We start from the raw sequence: 18,519 nt of genomic DNA on the forward strand, positions 1-18,519 counted from the left end.
GAAAAAACCAATTGTGATTGTGATCATTTTTTTTAATTGAATGATTCTGCAGAGTTGTTTTTGTTTTATGTTTTGTTTTTAATGATTTCACCACTTACAAAAGAACAGAAATAGAGGAAAAGAAACAAAAAAAAAAAAAAACAATCTCAACATCTTTCCTTCATTGCCATGTCCACAACTGCTGATTGTTTGAGCCTTATAGGGCTTTAAAAAACACCATAATGTGGGCCAAGCATACTGTAGGTGTACAGCATGTCAGTATCAGCGGTCAGGCTCAAAATCTGGATCAAGAGTGACACCTAGTGGTCAATATAGAAATAACAGCAAGGTTCCTCAAACAGTCTTATTCATTCCTAGTCCAGACATTCTCAAATCTTTTCAGCCCGAGACTTTAAGTGAGTAAATGTATTATTTCCCATGGATTTAGCCTCATTTAAATAAAGTAGTATACTATGAGTCACGGGAGGACAGTTTTGGGATTGCCAGGTGGGAACCCATTGAAAACATTTTGAATCCCGACCCACAGAAACCCTGAAGCAACTCCAATAGCTTTCAGCCCACCTAAGAAAATGACACAAAAATTATTTAACCAAATAATTTTTAGTAAAATAGTTTATAATAAAATGTCGTTCCCACCAAAGCAGGATTTCCTTCACTGCTTCATTACATTTTGTTTCCACTGATAGGTTAATCAGTTGAAGATATTGATTGGTTGGGTCAATAAAAATCTACTGTATTAAGGTCAAATGTACTGTTAAAGTGAAGTTGGCTTGGAAGTGGATGCAGTCATGAATTCTTGACATATGTACGTAACTCCAAAGTGTATGTTTTTTTGTTAAAGATTAAGTATAGGAAAAGTGCTGATCCTGGCATTCTGAGGGGGTTGATGGGAGTTTTCCAGCAGAATGAACCCGATGCACTTTGTCTGCAGAGGGCTGTGCTCATCCTGCTTACCTACAAACCCACCAAGGATTTAAAGCTCAAAAGTGGACTCATTCCCGTCAGTCGTCAATCAGCTGCTTTTGTCTTGTAATGTTGAAACTTGATTTGACCCTGAATCCTCAAAGTTTAACTATCCAAAACCAATTTGTCCAATAATCATGCTTGCCCTGTGGTGGTCACGGTTGAAAGCGATATGAAACTGTTTTCCTTTATTGTCTGTGTAAGCCTGGTACCTCAATTCTAATTCTAATGCATGAGATGGCTTTCCTATCAGGATATAGGGTTTCAAAAACACCTATGCTTGCCAGGGGAACGTCCTTGCCAATACTTAATTGGAGATATTGCTGTTGAAGAGACAGCACATACGTCTCCATAGTGATGCTTTTCAGCAAGCAGCAGAGAGACTTGCCCATGCAATTTTAAAGTGGGGAAACTGATTGCTGACTATATGCTCTCTCTCCTCAACAGCAATAACTAAGGCTTCCCACCCATGGGTGCCTTTTAGAAACCCCTTACTTCCCTTTTTGGTTTTCTTGCTTGGCAGTTTAGTTCATTCCATGTTCTTGTTCAAACAGTTATCAGTTATACACACGTATGCTATGAACAGGATTTACCTCACTTTGCCAGTTGCATTTAGACACTATGTGGTTCTTAGTAGATGAAATGCATATAAATTTTATATTTTGTCAAGTGTGCAAAGCAAAATCTTAAGGAAATATAATAAAACGTTTTGCTTTTGCGGTATATTGTTGACAATTAAATTCATGATAGGGTGCAATGCATAGCTTCACTTCTTACAAACATGTACCTTTGGAGCTCTTACTGAAGACACCCAAACACTGAACAAAAAAAAGAAATGACAAAGAGACAAAGATAACCTGTAATGAAAAAGTCCAACTGACCTGAATCAATTCACATAAAGATTGAAAGCAAACATTTTTCAAATTAAAATTCACACTAAAACTGTAAAAAAAAAAAAAAAAATCCAGTTATCTTGAAGGTAAGCAATTTCACAGTCAAAAGCATTTTGAGGTAAGATAAATAGCTGAGAACATCATCGTTCTCAACCAAAGACCTGCAAGAATTGGCACACTTCACTTAATATCCATGCATAGAAAACTGACTCATTTACCCTCAGATATCTGTCTTAGATATACTGGAAGAAAAAGCTTATGAATAAAACCATCACTGTTCCTCACTAAGCTCAAGATACAAGAGGCTTAATATTTAACCTGACTGTGTTACTACTGAATACAGGAAATACCCCAGAGTCGCTGATATGCAGAGGTGGGCAGAGTAGAAAAAACCCAAATGTTCAAATATAATTAACATTCTTTCAACAAAAAGTAGGCATTTAGGAACAGGGCTAAAAGAAAATCTCAAATCCACTTATGTTACTAGAGCTGTAACAGATCAACTTGTTGCAGATACAGAATGAGCCAAATTTAGGCTTCTTTGTAATAAATTGTATTCTGTCTTTTAAAGTAGCCAGTTTTAAAGGCATCATTGGTACAGCCTGTGACCATTTTAGTACATATTAATTTTAACAGTTTTTTTTACTCAACAGAACCTGTTTGCCTACAACTCCCCAAAGATTTAAAAATATGTAAGGAAGTGTAAATAACAACCGCACATAAAAGTTGAAGTTGGAGCGCATATCTGCCCACCTCTGTGGCTACGTAACGTGTAATGTGTGGAGCTTGTAGCTTGTAAATTGAATGTTAAATTAAAGTGTATAAATGTATCAATCTGAAAAAGGCTTATACAAGCATTTTTGGAATGAGTCTCCAGTTGTTTTGTATGTGAAGCCTTGATGCTCAGTACTGTACAATGTCCTTCACAAACAAAGAAAGTGCTGGTGAGGTTTTGGTCATCCCTTTGTGGTTCAGCACTGCAGAGCGTTGTTGTCGTTCTGATCTTCAGCAGGTTCCTCCTCTCCTGAGATGAGGGTCTCGGACTCCTGGACCTCTTTGGCAACGTCCACCCCACGCAGACCCAACACCCTGAGGAGACATGAAACAGGATGTAAGAGAAACATGGGAGACATGAGCCTCTGTACCAGCTCCAACTGTGCATAAAATAAACTGGGCTACTGTGCTCTCGACAGCTTCAAGTTACTTCTTTCTGCACACATATATGTCAACTTGTCTTGGGTGGAGTCACTTTTTTGGAGACAGGATTATTTACAAAAGTTTCCTACAACTACATTTGTACTAATCAAGTTTACTGACATAAAACACACTTTTCATAGCCAGAATTTGTCAGTGTCTATCTGCAAATGTTGCATTTTTGGGTACCTTCAAAGGTAACAAAATCTACTGCACCAATAGCCTGGCTTGACATCAAATACTTGGTTGAAAAGAAAGAAATTAGGGATTTTTTTGTTCCAGGACTTTTCCAGCTTTTTCATGATTATACAGTAGGAGCCCTGTTTTTATAGTGATCCTGCTGAGACACCAGTGAACCAGTGGCATTGTTATTCTCCAAACTACCCACTGTGTTACTGCAGGTGCACTGCATGTGACCGGTCGCTCAAGGAGTATCGTTTTTCACGCTACACCTCCCCTAGACTGACTCAGCACTATTTTGTCTAGCATAACAAAGCAGATGTAAGAACATTTGTCGATAGTTCACCATAGATTCATATGCCTTCATGGCCTTTCCTCCATTTGTATTGCATAGAGGATTTATATTGATTTTATTCTGTATTTTGACTAATACACAAAAGAAAAGACACAGTTGTAGATTTATATGACAAAGATGCATCGTTTGTGTTAGACATGAAGATGGAAATAGTTTAGTCAGGGGGGTTAGATGTGACGCATGCAGGAATGAGGAAGTGAAGGTTCTTGACAAATGCCAGTGGTCTAAAACAAGCAAAACATCCCTCTTTTTATAGTTCAACTAGCAAGCAATGACTTGGCAGAAAAACAGATTTGTCTAATGAAACTCTACCCAGAGTACAGCTCTACACCTGAAGCATATCCACACAGCATAAATCTTTCTGTTTTATTTCAGCCTTGAATAGATAACACTGGGGCAAATGCTGCATGTATCCTACTGAACAGTTCATCAATGCTGTATCACATAAAAAATGTATAAACCTAAAATGGCAAAGTCCTCTCCACAGGCTAGATTAGTCTGTGGAGACTGATGTTAACAGACAGCATGACTCTTCAGTGAACGGTTAGTGAGATTAAGTTAACATTATCATAATGTGATTAACTAATATTGCATTATGTACATTGGCAACATAGTGAACTTACCCTAGGAGGGCTATAGGGATGACACAGAGTCCTGCAGCCAGCAGGAAGCTGAAGCCAGGGAACCACGCCACCGTGGCGGCGTAGACGCTGCTGAAGACAGCGGTTGATATATTGCTACTGAGACTCTCAAAAAAGGCCACACAGGCAAACAGAGCACCTGCACAAAACACAGCCAGGAGAGGAGAAAACAAGGTCTGATAAATGACACACAGGTTAGACTGAAGGGGAAGACAAGGCTTCCATAATACTGAAGTAGTTTAATTTCAAGATTCCTCTTGTTGAAAGACGGTAACTATGAGTGTTTTGTCTTAAAGTGCCTCATGAAGAGGTTGGGAGAGGCGACTCTTCATACTATGAACACAGAGACATGGCTCTGTGGCTCCAGTAGGGCCCAGCGGTCTGGACCTGAACCCACTCACCCTGCTCAGACTTTGAGACGATCTTCGACATCATGGAGCGTAGAACTGGGAACGGCATGATAGCCAGAAGCATTGGCACCCGCACTGCGGTCAACAAATGACAAACATTTTGTTACATTATAATGTAGGGAAAATAATGTAAGGGCAACAAATAGTAAAATACATCAGAATTAAAGTAAATGTTTAAATTATGGTTGTTTAAGGGGATGACATTTTTAAAGTTCAAGTCGAAATTATGGAATTAAGTAGAACGGTATTAAAGTGGCTGGTTTTAGTCCTCTGATTTGGATATTGGCTACATTACAATTCAAACTAATTCGACTTTCTTATCAGCTTACAGTACAATAAACAATGTAAAAGTGATAGTGAAAGAAGGCTATGTCAATCAGTAATTTGTGCAGCTACGCCTACAAGGTTAAATATTGCATGCATATAAAATGGTTTACAACGCTGCCTGAGGTATATTAATTAGTGTTACGAGACAAGGCTTAGACCACAAAACTTGTTTACAATTTCACCACACAATTCCCAATAGTTGACATAAGGGGTTCAAATATTTGCAGCTTCAGCCTTTGCCAGTGTCCTCATCAAACTATCCAGAATTTGTAACGATATAAACAGGCGAAGCAGGGCAGAAATGCACCGCTGTACCTGTTTCAGTTGGCAGGAGTCAGATGTTATTTGTACTTTGCCTTGTAAACCACTGATGTAAAAGGCTTGTGTGAAATTTTTGTGAGGTCACTCGAGAGTGGCTTTAACACTGGACACTCAAATGCACATTTAATGATGTAGGCAGTAGGCAGTCACAGTTATCATTATGGATGTGTCCTTCTCACCTATAAACATCTGTAAGGTGGTCTTGGCAAAGGCCACCAGGATCATGCCTGAGACGACGGAGAGGATCCCCATGAGGATGATGAGCAGCTGGGACACGCCGCAGTACGTAAACAATGACACACCCACGAAACTGGTCAGGAACATAGTGGTGGACAGCGCTGAGCCGTAGCCAATCAGAATCTCACTCCAGCACAGCGGCTCGTTGAGCTCATACAGTGTGATCATGGAGAGCCCGCCTACGTTGGCGAAGGAGAAGGTGGTGAAGATGAGCAGCAGGAGGACGACGGTAGTGTTGCACGTGCGGCTGGCCCCTGCAAACAGCTGGTAGATCCCGTAGACCATCTGTTTCATGGCTGAGCGTGGAGGAGACCCGTCCAGGGCGACGGCATCCACGGGAGCCCTCTTGACCGTCTCTTCCAGGATGAACACTGCATAGAGGAGGATGAAACACTGGCACAAGGCGGAGGTTACGAAAGGCCAGTTGAAGCCCGCCGCTCTTAGAAAGTAGCCCGTTGACAGCGAGGCCACCCCGGACAGGAGACCGATCACCATGTCCACTCCGGCCATGCGCAGCGTCTTCTGACGCCCGTCCTCGCACAAGTCCGCTATGTAGGCGAAGCAGCCGCCCAGAAATGTTCCAATGCCGCCGAACAGCGAGCTGGCCAGCGAGGCACCGATCAGCAGGTAGACGTTCAGCTCGAAGTAGGACACGATCAGGAAGGACAGGGTGTAGATCAGCGTGCCGATCAGAGGCATGATGATGGTGATCTTGCGTCCTCGCCGGTCGCTGTAGGCCACCAGCACGAGAGTGACAGCCAGCGAGGGAATCGAGGAGAAGAGCTCCGCGTAAAGGGAGAAGAGGGACGCCTGCCTCTGTACCTCCTGGAAACACAGCGAGAGAGAGCATAGTAAAGCCAAAAAGTTGCCATTGTCCCTGGATGTCTGGATATAATCAGTAATATCAGGTCTCAGAAGGCAAAGTTAAACACATGAGTAATGAATGACAGATAATCTGATATTATGACTGTAAAACCCACACAGCATGAAAGCACAAACAAGGAGTTGTTTACAAAAGGGAAACAGACTCTTCACTCTCATTACTTTCATTACAAGTAAAAAAAGAGGAAGCATACAGCATAAAAATATGTTCACAGTGATACAATGCCCATAGTCTTAACAAAGAAAGAGAGTGGGGTTTTCTTCTTAACATAAAAGGTAACCAGGCCTCTAAAACACAACAGGTGTGTGTGGCTGTATTGAGATTAAACAGGCTTTTCCAGACCAACAAGCTGGTTCTCACTTCCCTCTTTCTGGTGCCCTTTTCAGTGAAAACATGTATCCTGCATCCCTCTTATACATTTTCTTTCACAGCATACCTAGGTGTGTTGCTGACATGTGACATTAGTAAGACTTAACCTATGTGCTGGAAGTGAATGAACAATTAGTGAAGTAAAGGCCTATTTATCCTCACTGGACCATTCACAATTTAAAATAAGTGTAGTTTTGAGTATCACATGCTCTCTATAACTGGCTTATCTTATCATAGAAGTGTTGCTATTATGCCTGTCTGTTTCCACACGTTCAGGGCGATGTCACACTGCAAAACATTAAACCATAGTCCCAAGTCCCATATTGCCTATATGGCAGCACAGCAGATATCAGCTGGTTCTTTTTTACCTGTATTGTGTTGCATAAGAAGGGATTGGGGACATGTTTGTGCTGTTTCATGACAGTAAAAGTTGAACACACACATGGATAGTTGTTGAGATAGATAGTTGTGGCAGACTGGAAGTATGCATAGAACATTATGCAGAGCGTTATGTTAGCGTGGGCTATTTCAGTCAGCCTACCTGTTGTTTCCAAGTCAGCCATTTCTTTTTATGAACACACAGAGAACATATGACAGAAATGTTGAAGGTAATAATCACGTCAGGGTCACATGGATTACAACGTTGGATACTAACAGATAACACAAAGAAGAGCAGGGGCATAATTATAGATTTTTTGTTTTTCCTCTCCCTCTAGATCCTGTTTAAGTAGTATAAATTGTGACATAACGAACTCATTTTTTATTCTGACTATAAATGTAATCCAAATATTGGTACAAGTGTCCATTTGACATAATTTAGCTCAAATGTAAAGAGATATGTTACTATTAATCCTTCTGTGAAGGACAAAAGTAACATCACTGATTTTGTGGCACTGGGAAATAAGTAAATAGACAAGTACTTGTACAGGTATGATGAGTAATAATGCACAATTAATTTGTTCATTATTTAGTACAATTCATACAAGTATGTCTTTTCAGCCTTTCATATTACCTTAATTCATATATTGTAATAGAGTAGTAATACCAGAAATAAATGCTATCAATTTACTTGGTAGAATCTTAGCTTTGGGGGATAACCAGTGAAGAAATCAATGAGAAAAAGTTCAATATTTAAGATCATCATATGACAAGCTTGACATAGATTTAGAGTGTGTAGAAAAACACATAACCCCACTCTCCCTTTATCAGAGTTTTTCAGAAGATAGGAACAGTTTTGAATGCCATGAAATATATCAACAGAAATAACACAATTTTGAGTTTGTTGTTAAGATGTTACGCACGTAGAAAATGAAAAATACATTTGCTCTAAGCCTAAAAATATAATTTTTTTGTTAAATTAAACAAGCAATTGATAACATCCATTTTAACATACACCGGGGGCACAAAATCATGAATTAACAATGTGTATAGAAAACATTTACACCTTTTGAGTTATTTAAAAAATGCATGCATGCTCTCTTATTCACCCAGTGATTACGACTAACCTCATGGTGGTTTGAATGGTTGCTGCTGCTGTTGGTGGCACATCTGGAGGAGTTGTCAGAGATGGGATAGGTGGTGTTTGTCAGCTCCTGCCAAAGTCGCCGGTAAACATATTGCTGCACCAGAGGATAGATCAGAAAACTGGCAAAAGCGTAGAGGGCAATTATAGGCTCTACAAGGAAGAGACCCTTCATTTTGAATGAAGGACTGTGAAATTCCCTGAAAAAGACAAAGAAGAGAAAATATTTAGAGGTGAACACTGCTGATGATTAGAGGATAATAGCGTAAAAAGACCAAGTTGATTAACCACACATATAGATCTGAGCTAAATCTTAAAGCATAGTGATAGTTATCATCTAGTAATAGGCTAGTGCTAGCAATCATCAATCTAGTTAACAGTGCTGTTTTTTTGGTATAGAGCCTTAATTTTACTAAAAACTAAGTAACACCTTAGTTTTACCAAAAAAAAAAAACTATTAAATGAACAGTTTAGGATATTGGATAGTTTTACTAAGAGGATTGTTGTATGACATCCTACATTATCACCATTTATCATCAGGTGTTGTGGAGAGTAAACCAACCTAAACTCACTTTACCCAACTTTTCTTTTCGCAGAGCTGTGTTTATTTAGCCTGACATTTTCTCCATATGACATCCAGAGCATTCATCACATTAAATAGTACAAAACTGATGTAAGGTAGGTTATAGGATGATAGGATCTACGAGGGAAAATGGCATTATAAATTAATGCTGAAAGTATAGCCTAACTGACTTGTTTACACTGGTGGTTGTTTGCCTTTTGGTGATGACAGTTTACCCTACATCACCAATCACAACATTATCTAACAGTCTGAATATCACATAATTCATTGCAAGATATTTGTAACGTTAATGCTTGTCTTGCATGCAAATGTGTCGCAGAAGTGAGCCGCCGGGTCAGGTCAATATTTAGGTGACACACAAGGGAAAATAACATTAGCTTAGCCTCTGACATTTTCTTCTTCTGGGACGTTTAGACTATGCACATTTAGGCAAAAAACACATAACGACATCACCTACCTTTTAGATAGCCGTTCGGTTCATGTTTTGGTCAATAACAGATTCTGCTCATTTATGTGTTTGCCTCAAGGAGGTTCTATTGCCTAGATGTCCGTTTAAATGTGTATGCAGGGGAGTGTTATGAAATGTCAAATACTGAGGTCCCGCCCCTCACGTAATCCTATTGGACAATGATCTTTCAAGCGTGCGTTTATTTGATCGGAGATGCTGTCGATCAAGCGTAATGCGGACGAGAACATTTTGTGACTTTCTGTGTCAGGCTCTTAATTATTACTTTATGAGTAGATTTGTATTTTTATTCCTTTAAAATTATTTACTCTCGGATTTTGGCTTTAAACAGTATAATATGTGCGTACTGTTACTGCTTGAAACCACATATTAAAAAAACACAGAACAATCGTTTTTAGGTATTACGGTAACGTGAAGAGAGAGTGTTTTGCGTCGGAATGTACCATTTGCCAATACTACGGGAGGGATTTTGTTGTGACAGTGAACAGCCGCCTGAAAACCCGGCGGGGGAAACGGTAAGACTAGATCCAATGTCCTTCCTCTGTGTTAATTGAAATAAAGCTTATCATTTTGAAATAACTTTGACTTCCAAATGCAGTTTCAATTTTACTGGTATTAATCCACCAAATTGCTTATCGTTATGCATCAGTGGGTGACAGCTTAACATCCCGGACGTTGAGCTACTCCTGGCTAGCAGCACCATCAAAATATCGTTCGTTAGAAAGCTACCGAATGTTAGCTAAGCTATCTTACTGATTAGCTAGCTAACGTTACCTGCTACATAGGTTAGACAAGAGAGCTATTTTTCGCCTTAAGGTTTTATCTCGTCGTTTTATAGGCTGTCAACCACATGCACACAAAAGCTAACATTAAATGAGTTAGTAGGTTAGCGTTAGCTTTGTCAACTGCTGTCGCTGTTTAAAGTCGTGACTGCCTGTATCAGGATGGATGATATCTCAGTTCCCTGGCCTAACGTTCACCGCTCTGTTGCGCTGCTGCTCATAATCTCCACCTGCAACATTGAATTTTGATTTAAATTAGCGTGTTAGACAGCTGTGTGGGCCTCAGATCTATATTTTATCTATATATTTTTCTAGTCTGTTAGCACTATTAGCCAACCTAACTCTTTTCTTAACTACTGTTGGATTGAAATTCAGATCACTATTACATAGGCAATCAGAAATCTCGTATTATTATCATATCTGACAGCAACACTGCAATTGTCAGTTGTTCGTCTCAGTCCCACCAGCCCGAGAGAAATTCCCGTTTCTGATGTTGCAAGAAAAGTTATTTTGCCAGGTGTCTGAACAACGCAATACGTGTTGCCTAATATTACTCATTTCGTTTATGAGCAGGAAATTCATTAGAGATTCGAAATATCAACATACATCTCGCAATATCCTCAAGTAGGAGGGGTTATGATTTTAGAAAGTTTGTTTTTATAATTGCACTGATTTTGGTTCAGTCAAAGCTTACATTATTTGGCAAATATGTCTTTATTTGTAATGAAAATATCCCAAAAACCAAAGGCAGGTACCATAGGCCTTAGGCCACCCCTCCATCAGATTAGCCAACAGGGTATCTGACACTGTAATGACACACAAGGCTATCTGACACAAATACTTAACCAGCAACATGCTTTAACATGCACACAGTGATCTCTCAGACAGGAATTCTGAACCATGACTGGTAGTACGTATTGGTATTGTGTAGACTGTGGGCATTAGTACTGTTGAACTGTAGTAGTAGCTTGCGAACTGCAGATATTGTCTGTGAAATTTGTGTTGTCTTTTGTCTCATCTGCTGTAATTCATTCTTGTTGGTTTTCAGGTCATAACATAGGTTATTTCATCTTGGATCAACGATGGCCTTCAGCAAGGGATATCGCATTTACCACAAGCTGGACCCGCCCCCCTACAGTGTCATAGTGGAAACTAGGAACAGGGATGAATGCCTCATGTTTGAGTCGGGGGCTGTTGCAGTTCTATGTAAGGCACTTTGACGAATTAAACTGTTGTACATATTTAACTGAAATATGCCAGTAGATACTCTGTGAACCCTAACTGCAAATTTTATGGACGCTGCAAGGGGAATACAACTAAAATGTAGAGATATTCTTGACTGCTAAGTGATGGACATCCATCTAAGCATTGATTCAATCACAGCCTGCAATAACCCTAACATTTGAGGATGAAGATTGTTCTCCTTACACAGTATTGTTTTGTTTTTGACTCATAGCGGCAGCAGAGAAGGAGGCCATTAAAAACACATACGCCAAGATTGTTGATGCCTATGGAATCCTGGGAGTCCTCCGCCTAAACCTGGGTAAGCTACAGAAATATGTCTTATCTGCAGTGAAACCCGTTGCAAAAATTCCCTACAGATCCCATAGAACGGGCCCAGATTCTGGCTTCCAGTTTCCTGTGTGAAGGACCTCTGGTTCGTGGCCCTGCTACTGCTTACTTGTAAGCTGCTTTCTCCTGTCCTCTACATGACCTTGAAGGCTCTGTTATCACAACAAGGAAAAAGCCGTGTGAAAGATTAAAGCTCAGTCTGGGAGATGGCTGAGATTTGGCTGGCCGGTGGTTTCCAACAAAAGCAGAAGCAGCAGAGTTTAATTAACCATTTCTTGTCCCTTAATGCAATTTTTTTTGCGTACTTTCCCCATCTATCCATCACTTTCCATCTATCAATGCACCATGTCCTTTCCTCTCTTCTGTTTTACTTTTCGTCCCACTACATATCCTATTCCCTTTGCTCACATTGTTCCTCTGTCTCTCCCATGTCCCTATCTTCCCCTCCACACTCCACCTCTCCTCCGCATCTCACTCTCTTTCTCCCTGGCAGGTGACTCCATGCTCCACAGCCTGGTGGTTGTGACGGGATGTAGCTCTGTGGGGAAAGTCCAGGACTCTGAGGTTTTCAGGGTCACGCAGACAGACTTTATATCTCTGAAGAATGACCCAGGAGACGAGGACCGGATCTCTGAAGTGCGGAAGGTCCTGAACTCGGGACACTTCTACTTTGCCTGGTCTGCCACTGGAGTCAGCATGGACCTGAGTCTCAACGCACATCGCAGGACCCTAGAAGACACCACAGATAACCGCTTCTTCTGGTAGGAGCACGAAATGATGAGCGTTCCAGGGTTATATGTGTATGACAGGCATTTGGCTTTTTGGAGTAGATTTAGATTTAAGTCTCATAAATAAATAAATATGAATTAGTACAGATTCTGTACACTCACACAGCACATTTGAGGTGATAATGTATAGGCTAGTTCCTTCTGCATATGTGAAGAGAGGGAGTTGTGTGAAAATGTGCAGCTAAAGTGTGAAGATTCATAGTTCAAGTTAAATTTGTGTATGTGTATACATTGTGTATATGTAACGTGAATATATTATGTGTATATTGTCTATTTTGTCTGTCTCTATAATTGTCTTCTCTCCTAAACCAATAGGAACCAGTCTCTTCACCTCCACCTGAAACACTATGGAGTGAACTGCGATGACTGGCTGTTGAGGCTGATGTGTGGAGGCGTGGAGATTCGGACCATCTACGCAGGCCATAAACAGGCCAAAGCCTGCATCATCTCTCGCCTCAGCTCAGAGCGAGCTGGCACGCGATTCAACGTCCGAGGAACCAATGACGATGGACAGGTGGCCAACTTCGTGGAGACTGAACAGGTGAATCAGACCGCTGAGGGTTTTACTGTGGTCTCTTCTTTAGTTTGAGAGGCCTCATAATAACTCTGGCGATTACAAATGTGTTTGATTTAATAGTAAAGTCAATTTCTATAGGTTGTGAATGGCAGTACTCCTCTCAGGTGCCAGTCAGAGCAGGAACAATAGTCCACACAACAATTAAGTATTCTACCACACACTGAAAGGCATCAGCCCATTTCATATTTACATAATGTGTCATTTGTAAATTTGCCTATGTAGAGTCACATGACCCTGGTTATCACAGTCTATTTAAACACTGGTTACATATTGACTGTTGATGAGCAAACCTGATGCAGTGTGATGGTGAAATGCTGTTGCTCCAATGTATTCTGCTGTTTAGACACTCAACGTAAATGTGAAACTGGCATGAGGTTTGACTAATATGGGCTTTTGAAGACTGTTAACTGCTGCTAATATTTTTGGATTGAAGCTGCTGATAGCCAATGTTATGTGCTGATTCAGCATAAGTATTCAGTGTTGCCCCCAGAATTTTATTCTTGGCACGTGGAAAAGCAGCATTTAGACCACATAACATTAAAACTGACATTAAAATAGGCATACTTGTGTGGCACACTAAAACTCTCCATAGAACCCCAGTAGTGATGATGATCATCATCATCATCATAATACATATTAATGTATACTTTTGTGGCATCTGATCAAAATGGTGCATTGGAATCACTTCAGGTTAAGGGCTTCCCATAGACAACCAGTGTAGTACTGATAAAATATCCAATAAATATGTAATTAAACAAATTGCATCATATTGGAGGTGGACAACAATATCCGATAATAAAAGGCCCAACATATCACCAAACTGATATTTGGTGTAACCCTAGTCTGAAGCTTTTCACTGTGCAGCAGAATATGTTCCTCATGAAGTAAACTTATGTCAGTCTAGTCAGTACTTGGCACTTTTTTGCTTTCCAAAGTCTGCACATTGTCAGAAGATTTTTTTTTTTTAGTTACTTTTCTGCTCTCCATTTTGGAAAATGACTCACCAGTTGTTCTCCCTTTTGTAGTTCCTGTTCCTCAGAAAACGAACATGAGGCCACTTTGGCAGCCATTGGTGATATTATCTCATCTAGAGCTGTTCCTCAGAACGAGCTGTCAGCGCAGCACAGAGAAATGTAGCCTCTCTGTGTGTGACGCACTGCCTGTCGCTATGATTTCTCCTTCCCATCCCCTCAGTGTTCTGACACAGGGGCCCCACACGCACGCACGCACACTCACGCACACACACACACTCACACACAGCATGCCACGCCTTTCCTCAGGGAGCCTTAAGAATTACATCACCCACGGTTGCTTTTAATCCAGTACCTGCTGCACAGTGTGAAGTCATTGCCCAGTCTGCATTATAGGTTACAGAGGGATTAACATTTCTGTCTCCTGTGATTTTATTTCCTCTATTAGGGAAATTCCTATTAATTTCCATTGTCATTTGATGCATCTTGTTGTCTTGTCATTTTCCACCATGTTGTGTTCTGTTGTCATTTAGATTCTGGCATCAAAGTCACTTGTGTCTTTGCATATTATCTTGATGTTTGTTGGTTGGTTTGTTGGATGGTTGGTTTGGTTAGTTTTGAGGTTAAATGTTTTTATAAGCCCCCAGTTTTTTATCTCACCTGCACAAATTCATATTTTTTTTTCCTTTGTGTTATTTTATCACTTTGCATCTATGTTTTATCACTGTGCAAATGAACTAACAAAACCTTCTGTTTGCTTTGAACAGGTTATTTTCCTGGATGATAAAGTCTCATCCTTCATACAGATCCGCGGGTCCATTCCTCTGTTCTGGGAACAACCAGGAATACAGGTAATTATCTGCTACACTACCTGCCTTGCATGGTGGATGTGATGATTTCATTAAGCCACATCATATGAAAATCATAAATCTGCCCTGTAGTTTGTGTAGATCGGTAATCCTCAACATCCTGTCTATGCTGCAGGTGTAGAGGAGGGTCACTCAGTCTCAGGTTGATTACACATCTAAGCGCAACACTTAACACTTAACTATATGATGTTGCCTATGTGGAGGTCTTGCAAAAGAAGCACAAAACATTCACTAAGATATGCTTGGCATTTGTGTCTGTTAGACATTGTAGGGGGGGATGTGAGAGCCTCCTCATGTTTGCATCAATTGGTTGTCAAATCCTTAGGCTAGTCTTAACCCATTTTGTCCGTGCTGTGTTCAGAAAAAGTCCATTAAGGGTGTTTTGTTGCACCTGAATGAGAATCGCCACCGTAATGGAATGGATGAGAACCCCCACCTGGTATAACAACATACACTTTTTTATTTTTTTTCATGCTCTGCGGCTCTGCTGGTGCTGGCTCTCTCATACTGCAGAAAGAGGTCACTCTGTGCAATGCCAAAGGTCAGGGGCCAATGTCAGGCTCTCCCTTCATCACTGATCCCCGATGTGGGTTCCAGCTCTGCCCCACCTACCTCTCCCTGAAATGTAATTAAAGCCAGAACTCGGATCACCCGTCCCTAGCGCCCCATAAACCCGAATTACTGGGTTTCTCCTACCCTTGTCCTGACATTGCACAGACTGGTGGAACGGACCTGACGTGGGGGAGGTTGATGATAGACGTAGTGGTTGGTAAAGGGCCTTTTCTCTGTTTTCCTCAGCTCCCAGATTTCTTTGGTCAGGTGAGAGCCTGGTCTGAAAACATCCTCCAGCCCCTTTCCTTTCACTTAGACCGCTGGTGTTCCCAGGGCAACTGGATAGGTGTAGATGAATAATATGGTAGACTGAGTCGTTGAAAGGTTAGAAGGCCAAGTGGAGCCATGACCATATTACTTGCCTATTCAGTCCACAAGGTGTTTGGTTTGGTCTAAACACAGGGTAGTGGGCTTGGGGTTGTTTTCAGACAGAACTGTAGTCCTCTTGCTTTTAAAGTACTGTTTTAGCCCTTGGCCCCTTTTACCACTAGTGGCTTTGTAGGCTTACTTTCTCCTCCCCGTACTCTCCAATTCATTCTTGAATAGGATATCATTCTTGAACAGGATGGATAGTCTCTCAGTTTCCGTAGAAGTCTACTGTCAGTGTTAGAAACGGAACTGAATTAGTCTAGGACTCATAATTGTAGCATAGTATCATAAAAACATGAAAGGCTTTTGATAGTGTAGAAAAGATAAAATAAGTTAAATTACCAAAGTGAAACTTAAGCTGTAGGTGTTAAGCTATCTGTTGTCTGAAATTCAATCGCTTTAACATCGCTAAGTTAGTGTAGAACCTGAAGAGGATTGGGTCTGAGGAGTATGGTTGTAACCTGAGCCCTTTCTTTTACTGGCTCGGGAAGTTATTAAATATGCATAGCACAGACCTGCACAAGGGTAGAGAGTGGAAGTAGTGACAAAATGGCAGCAGCATGGAGCCAAATGTCTAGCCCTCCCAAGCACAGGCCCGGCTGAAAGATGTGCATATAAACATTCAAGCAAATGAATGCAAATCAAAGGGAACGTTGAATAGACGGTGCAAAAGAAAGAGAGAAAGAGGAGTTGTAAGGGAGAAAGGAGCCTAGAAGGAGACTGTGACAGTACAAGTGCACTCCGGAGATAACAGTAACATCCCCAGAGAAAAGGCAGTGGTGATAATGCATGACTGGTTCAGACGCAGAATGGATGTATGTTGCTTGTTACCCATCTGAATTCAGTGACCAATAGGAGGAGGAGTGGTCATGGAAACACAACGGCACAGGAAGGATGCTGACATTTGATTTCTTTTAACTGAAGACAGGTCATTGGAGACAGAAAGGTTATAAAAGCAAGGAGAGAGGAATGAAAATAGGAATGGTTTGAGATAGGTCGGGCACAAGCAGGGACATGCAGTGCAGAATGAGTAGGTGTCTGTGCAACAGCCAATAGGGGCTATTGTTTTATCAATGTCCCGCTAAGCCTGTGAAGGTGTGGTCATGAGTGTGCATGTCTGCCTACACTTGTAAAAGGCTCTTCTGTTTTTGGTCTCTTTTTTACTGAGGCAATTGGACTTGTGACTCACTCAACACCAGTGTACTCAGAAAATTTGAGAAAGGGGAGAGAGGTAGTGAGGCACAGAGGCAAAGACCTGGAAAGGATGAAATAAAAGTTCCAAGAAAGGTCTCAGTGAGAAACGGAGAGATGACAGATACTAGGAAAACAAAATTTCTCTGTTGCTCACTGTCTCTATATGATCAAATAAACCCTTGCTGCCCCTGTGTGTTGCTTTCATTTTATGACATTCTTTTGTTGTCATGATCAAGGTCTCTTTTCCACTGTTCAAATATTGTCCAAAATCGCTATCCCAAATCCATTCTTTGCCACCAGGTCTTCTGGCCCTCTGCAACATGTGTGTCTGCGCGACTTTCCTTTTGAGGGATTAGCTCATTAGTTAAGGACAGCACTGTGACTCGTTTCTCTTTGTCTTTTCTCGCTGTCTCTTCCCTGCAGGTTGGCTCTCATCGTGTCAAACTCTCCAGGGGCTTTGAGGCAAATGCACCAGCATTCGAAAGGTAATTAAAATTGTGTGTGTAGGGTGCATGCGCCTATGTGTGCATGTGTGTGTGGCAGTATCCAGCTGCTTTGGCTGGCCTCCAACAGATCACCATTCCCCTGAGGAGCAGAGGAAACACCAGGACGCTGTGTCTCCCATAGTTACTACCAAATGATGAGAGAAAAGCACTGCAGATTCAGACTCCAAGGAGAAGATGTTAATTGAAGTGTGTCCTTGGAGGCTGGTTTATTGTAGGGGATGGAAAGGACACATCAGTAGCCCTAAACTGTCTGTCCTCCTCCGTAGCTTGTATTTTATATTGATTGCAGACACTTTTTTGCAGCTACAGTTGCTAAATAAATACCCATACTCCCTTGACATTTTGCTCATATCGTTGGGATATGAAGTTATTTCAAAATGCATTTATTTGAAATTTCTATGTATGGGTTCAAGCACTTAAAAAAAAAATGTGTAAAAGTATGGAAAATGTTCTTCACTTATGGATGGCATTCAAATCCAGTCACTAGGTGTACTGCAATTATGGATTGGATATTTGATGACTCAATCAACTCATCATAACTGGCAATAAAATGTGGAGACCTTTCAGTGGTACTTTTCCACAGTACTGTGGAAAAGGAACGGCATGTCACATCACCATACAGTAATGAGGTGGACTGTGCATATTTTTCTTGTAGATAGCTAAACAGATTTATGGTGGGCAAGTAATGAGATGCCCAGTTGTGTCTGGGGTCTTCTGTGCCTCTGTCTTATTTTCTGACTGTGGTACTGCAGTGCTGCTGTGCTTTGTTTAAACCACATAGTTTTTACAGAAAGGAAAAACTGATACACGGACCTTGTGCTGCATGTACTGAACAAAGCAGCTTAATGCCATGATTAGCCATTTTTGATGAACCAAAGAGACCTTGTGCATATTTATCAAGCTGGTATCGGAGATGCTTTGATACAGCTTTTATG

At 41.0% G+C, this 18,519-nt stretch overlaps 2 protein-coding genes across 5 annotated transcripts in view; one reads left to right on the plus strand and one right to left on the minus strand.

The window, feature by feature from the left end:
- Nucleotides 1–1,799: 1,799 nt before the first annotated feature.
- LOC139914495 (lysosomal proton-coupled steroid conjugate and bile acid symporter SLC46A3) lies at nt 1,800–9,457 on the minus strand. 2 transcript variants are annotated; one of them, XM_071902828.2, is made up of 6 exons: nt 9,336–9,457; nt 8,279–8,495; nt 5,464–6,346; nt 4,628–4,711; nt 4,209–4,365; nt 1,800–2,945 (listed from the first exon to the last, which is right to left on the minus strand). In XM_071902828.2, the coding sequence occupies exons 2-6, from the start codon at nt 8,468–8,470 to the stop codon at nt 2,828–2,830; spliced, it is 1,434 nt and encodes a 477-aa protein (XP_071758929.2). In that variant the 5' UTR covers nt 8,471–8,495; nt 9,336–9,457; the 3' UTR covers nt 1,800–2,827. The 2 variants fall into 2 exon arrangements, with proteins under 2 accessions (XP_071758929.2, XP_071758930.2); XM_071902829.2 differs by lacking the exon at nt 9,336–9,457 and adding an exon at nt 7,315–7,423 and having other exon boundaries at nt 8,279–8,383.
- Nucleotides 9,458–9,783: 326 nt separating this feature from the next.
- The window catches only part of synj1 (synaptojanin 1), a 28,494-nt gene continuing 19,758 nt past the window's right edge, over nt 9,784–18,519 (plus strand). For all 3 annotated transcript variants that reach the window (XM_078286564.1, XM_078286565.1, XM_071902820.2), the window contains exons 1-8: nt 9,784–9,859; nt 11,175–11,332; nt 11,583–11,669; nt 12,192–12,459; nt 12,802–13,027; nt 14,802–14,885; nt 15,265–15,342; nt 17,502–17,563. In XM_078286564.1, coding sequence (XP_078142690.1) covers nt 11,209–11,332; nt 11,583–11,669; nt 12,192–12,459; nt 12,802–13,027; nt 14,802–14,885; nt 15,265–15,342; nt 17,502–17,563 — 929 coding nt within the window. In that variant the 5' untranslated portion in view covers nt 9,784–9,859; nt 11,175–11,208. The remainder of the gene's footprint in view (nt 9,860–11,174; nt 11,333–11,582; nt 11,670–12,191; nt 12,460–12,801; nt 13,028–14,801; nt 14,886–15,264; nt 15,343–17,501; nt 17,564–18,519) is intronic.

The sequence above is a fragment of the Centroberyx gerrardi genome, chromosome 11 (genome assembly GCF_048128805.1).
Source record: "Centroberyx gerrardi isolate f3 chromosome 11, fCenGer3.hap1.cur.20231027, whole genome shotgun sequence".
Classification (NCBI taxonomy): domain Eukaryota; kingdom Metazoa; phylum Chordata; class Actinopteri; order Beryciformes; family Berycidae; genus Centroberyx; species Centroberyx gerrardi.

Coding starts and splice junctions, on each gene's coding strand:
- LOC139914495 (XM_071902828.2), bottom strand. CDS start 8,470: ATGAAGGGTCTCTTCCTTGTAGAGCCTATAATTGCCCTCTACGCTTTT. Junction 4,366..4,627: donor CGTCTCAAAGTCTGAGCAGG/GTGAGTGGGTTC, acceptor TGTTTTGTGCAG/GTGCTCTGTTTGCCTGTGTG. Junction 2,946..4,208: donor ATCCCTATAGCCCTCCTAGG/GTAAGTTCACTA, acceptor ATGTCTCCTCAG/GGTGTTGGGTCTGCGTGGGG.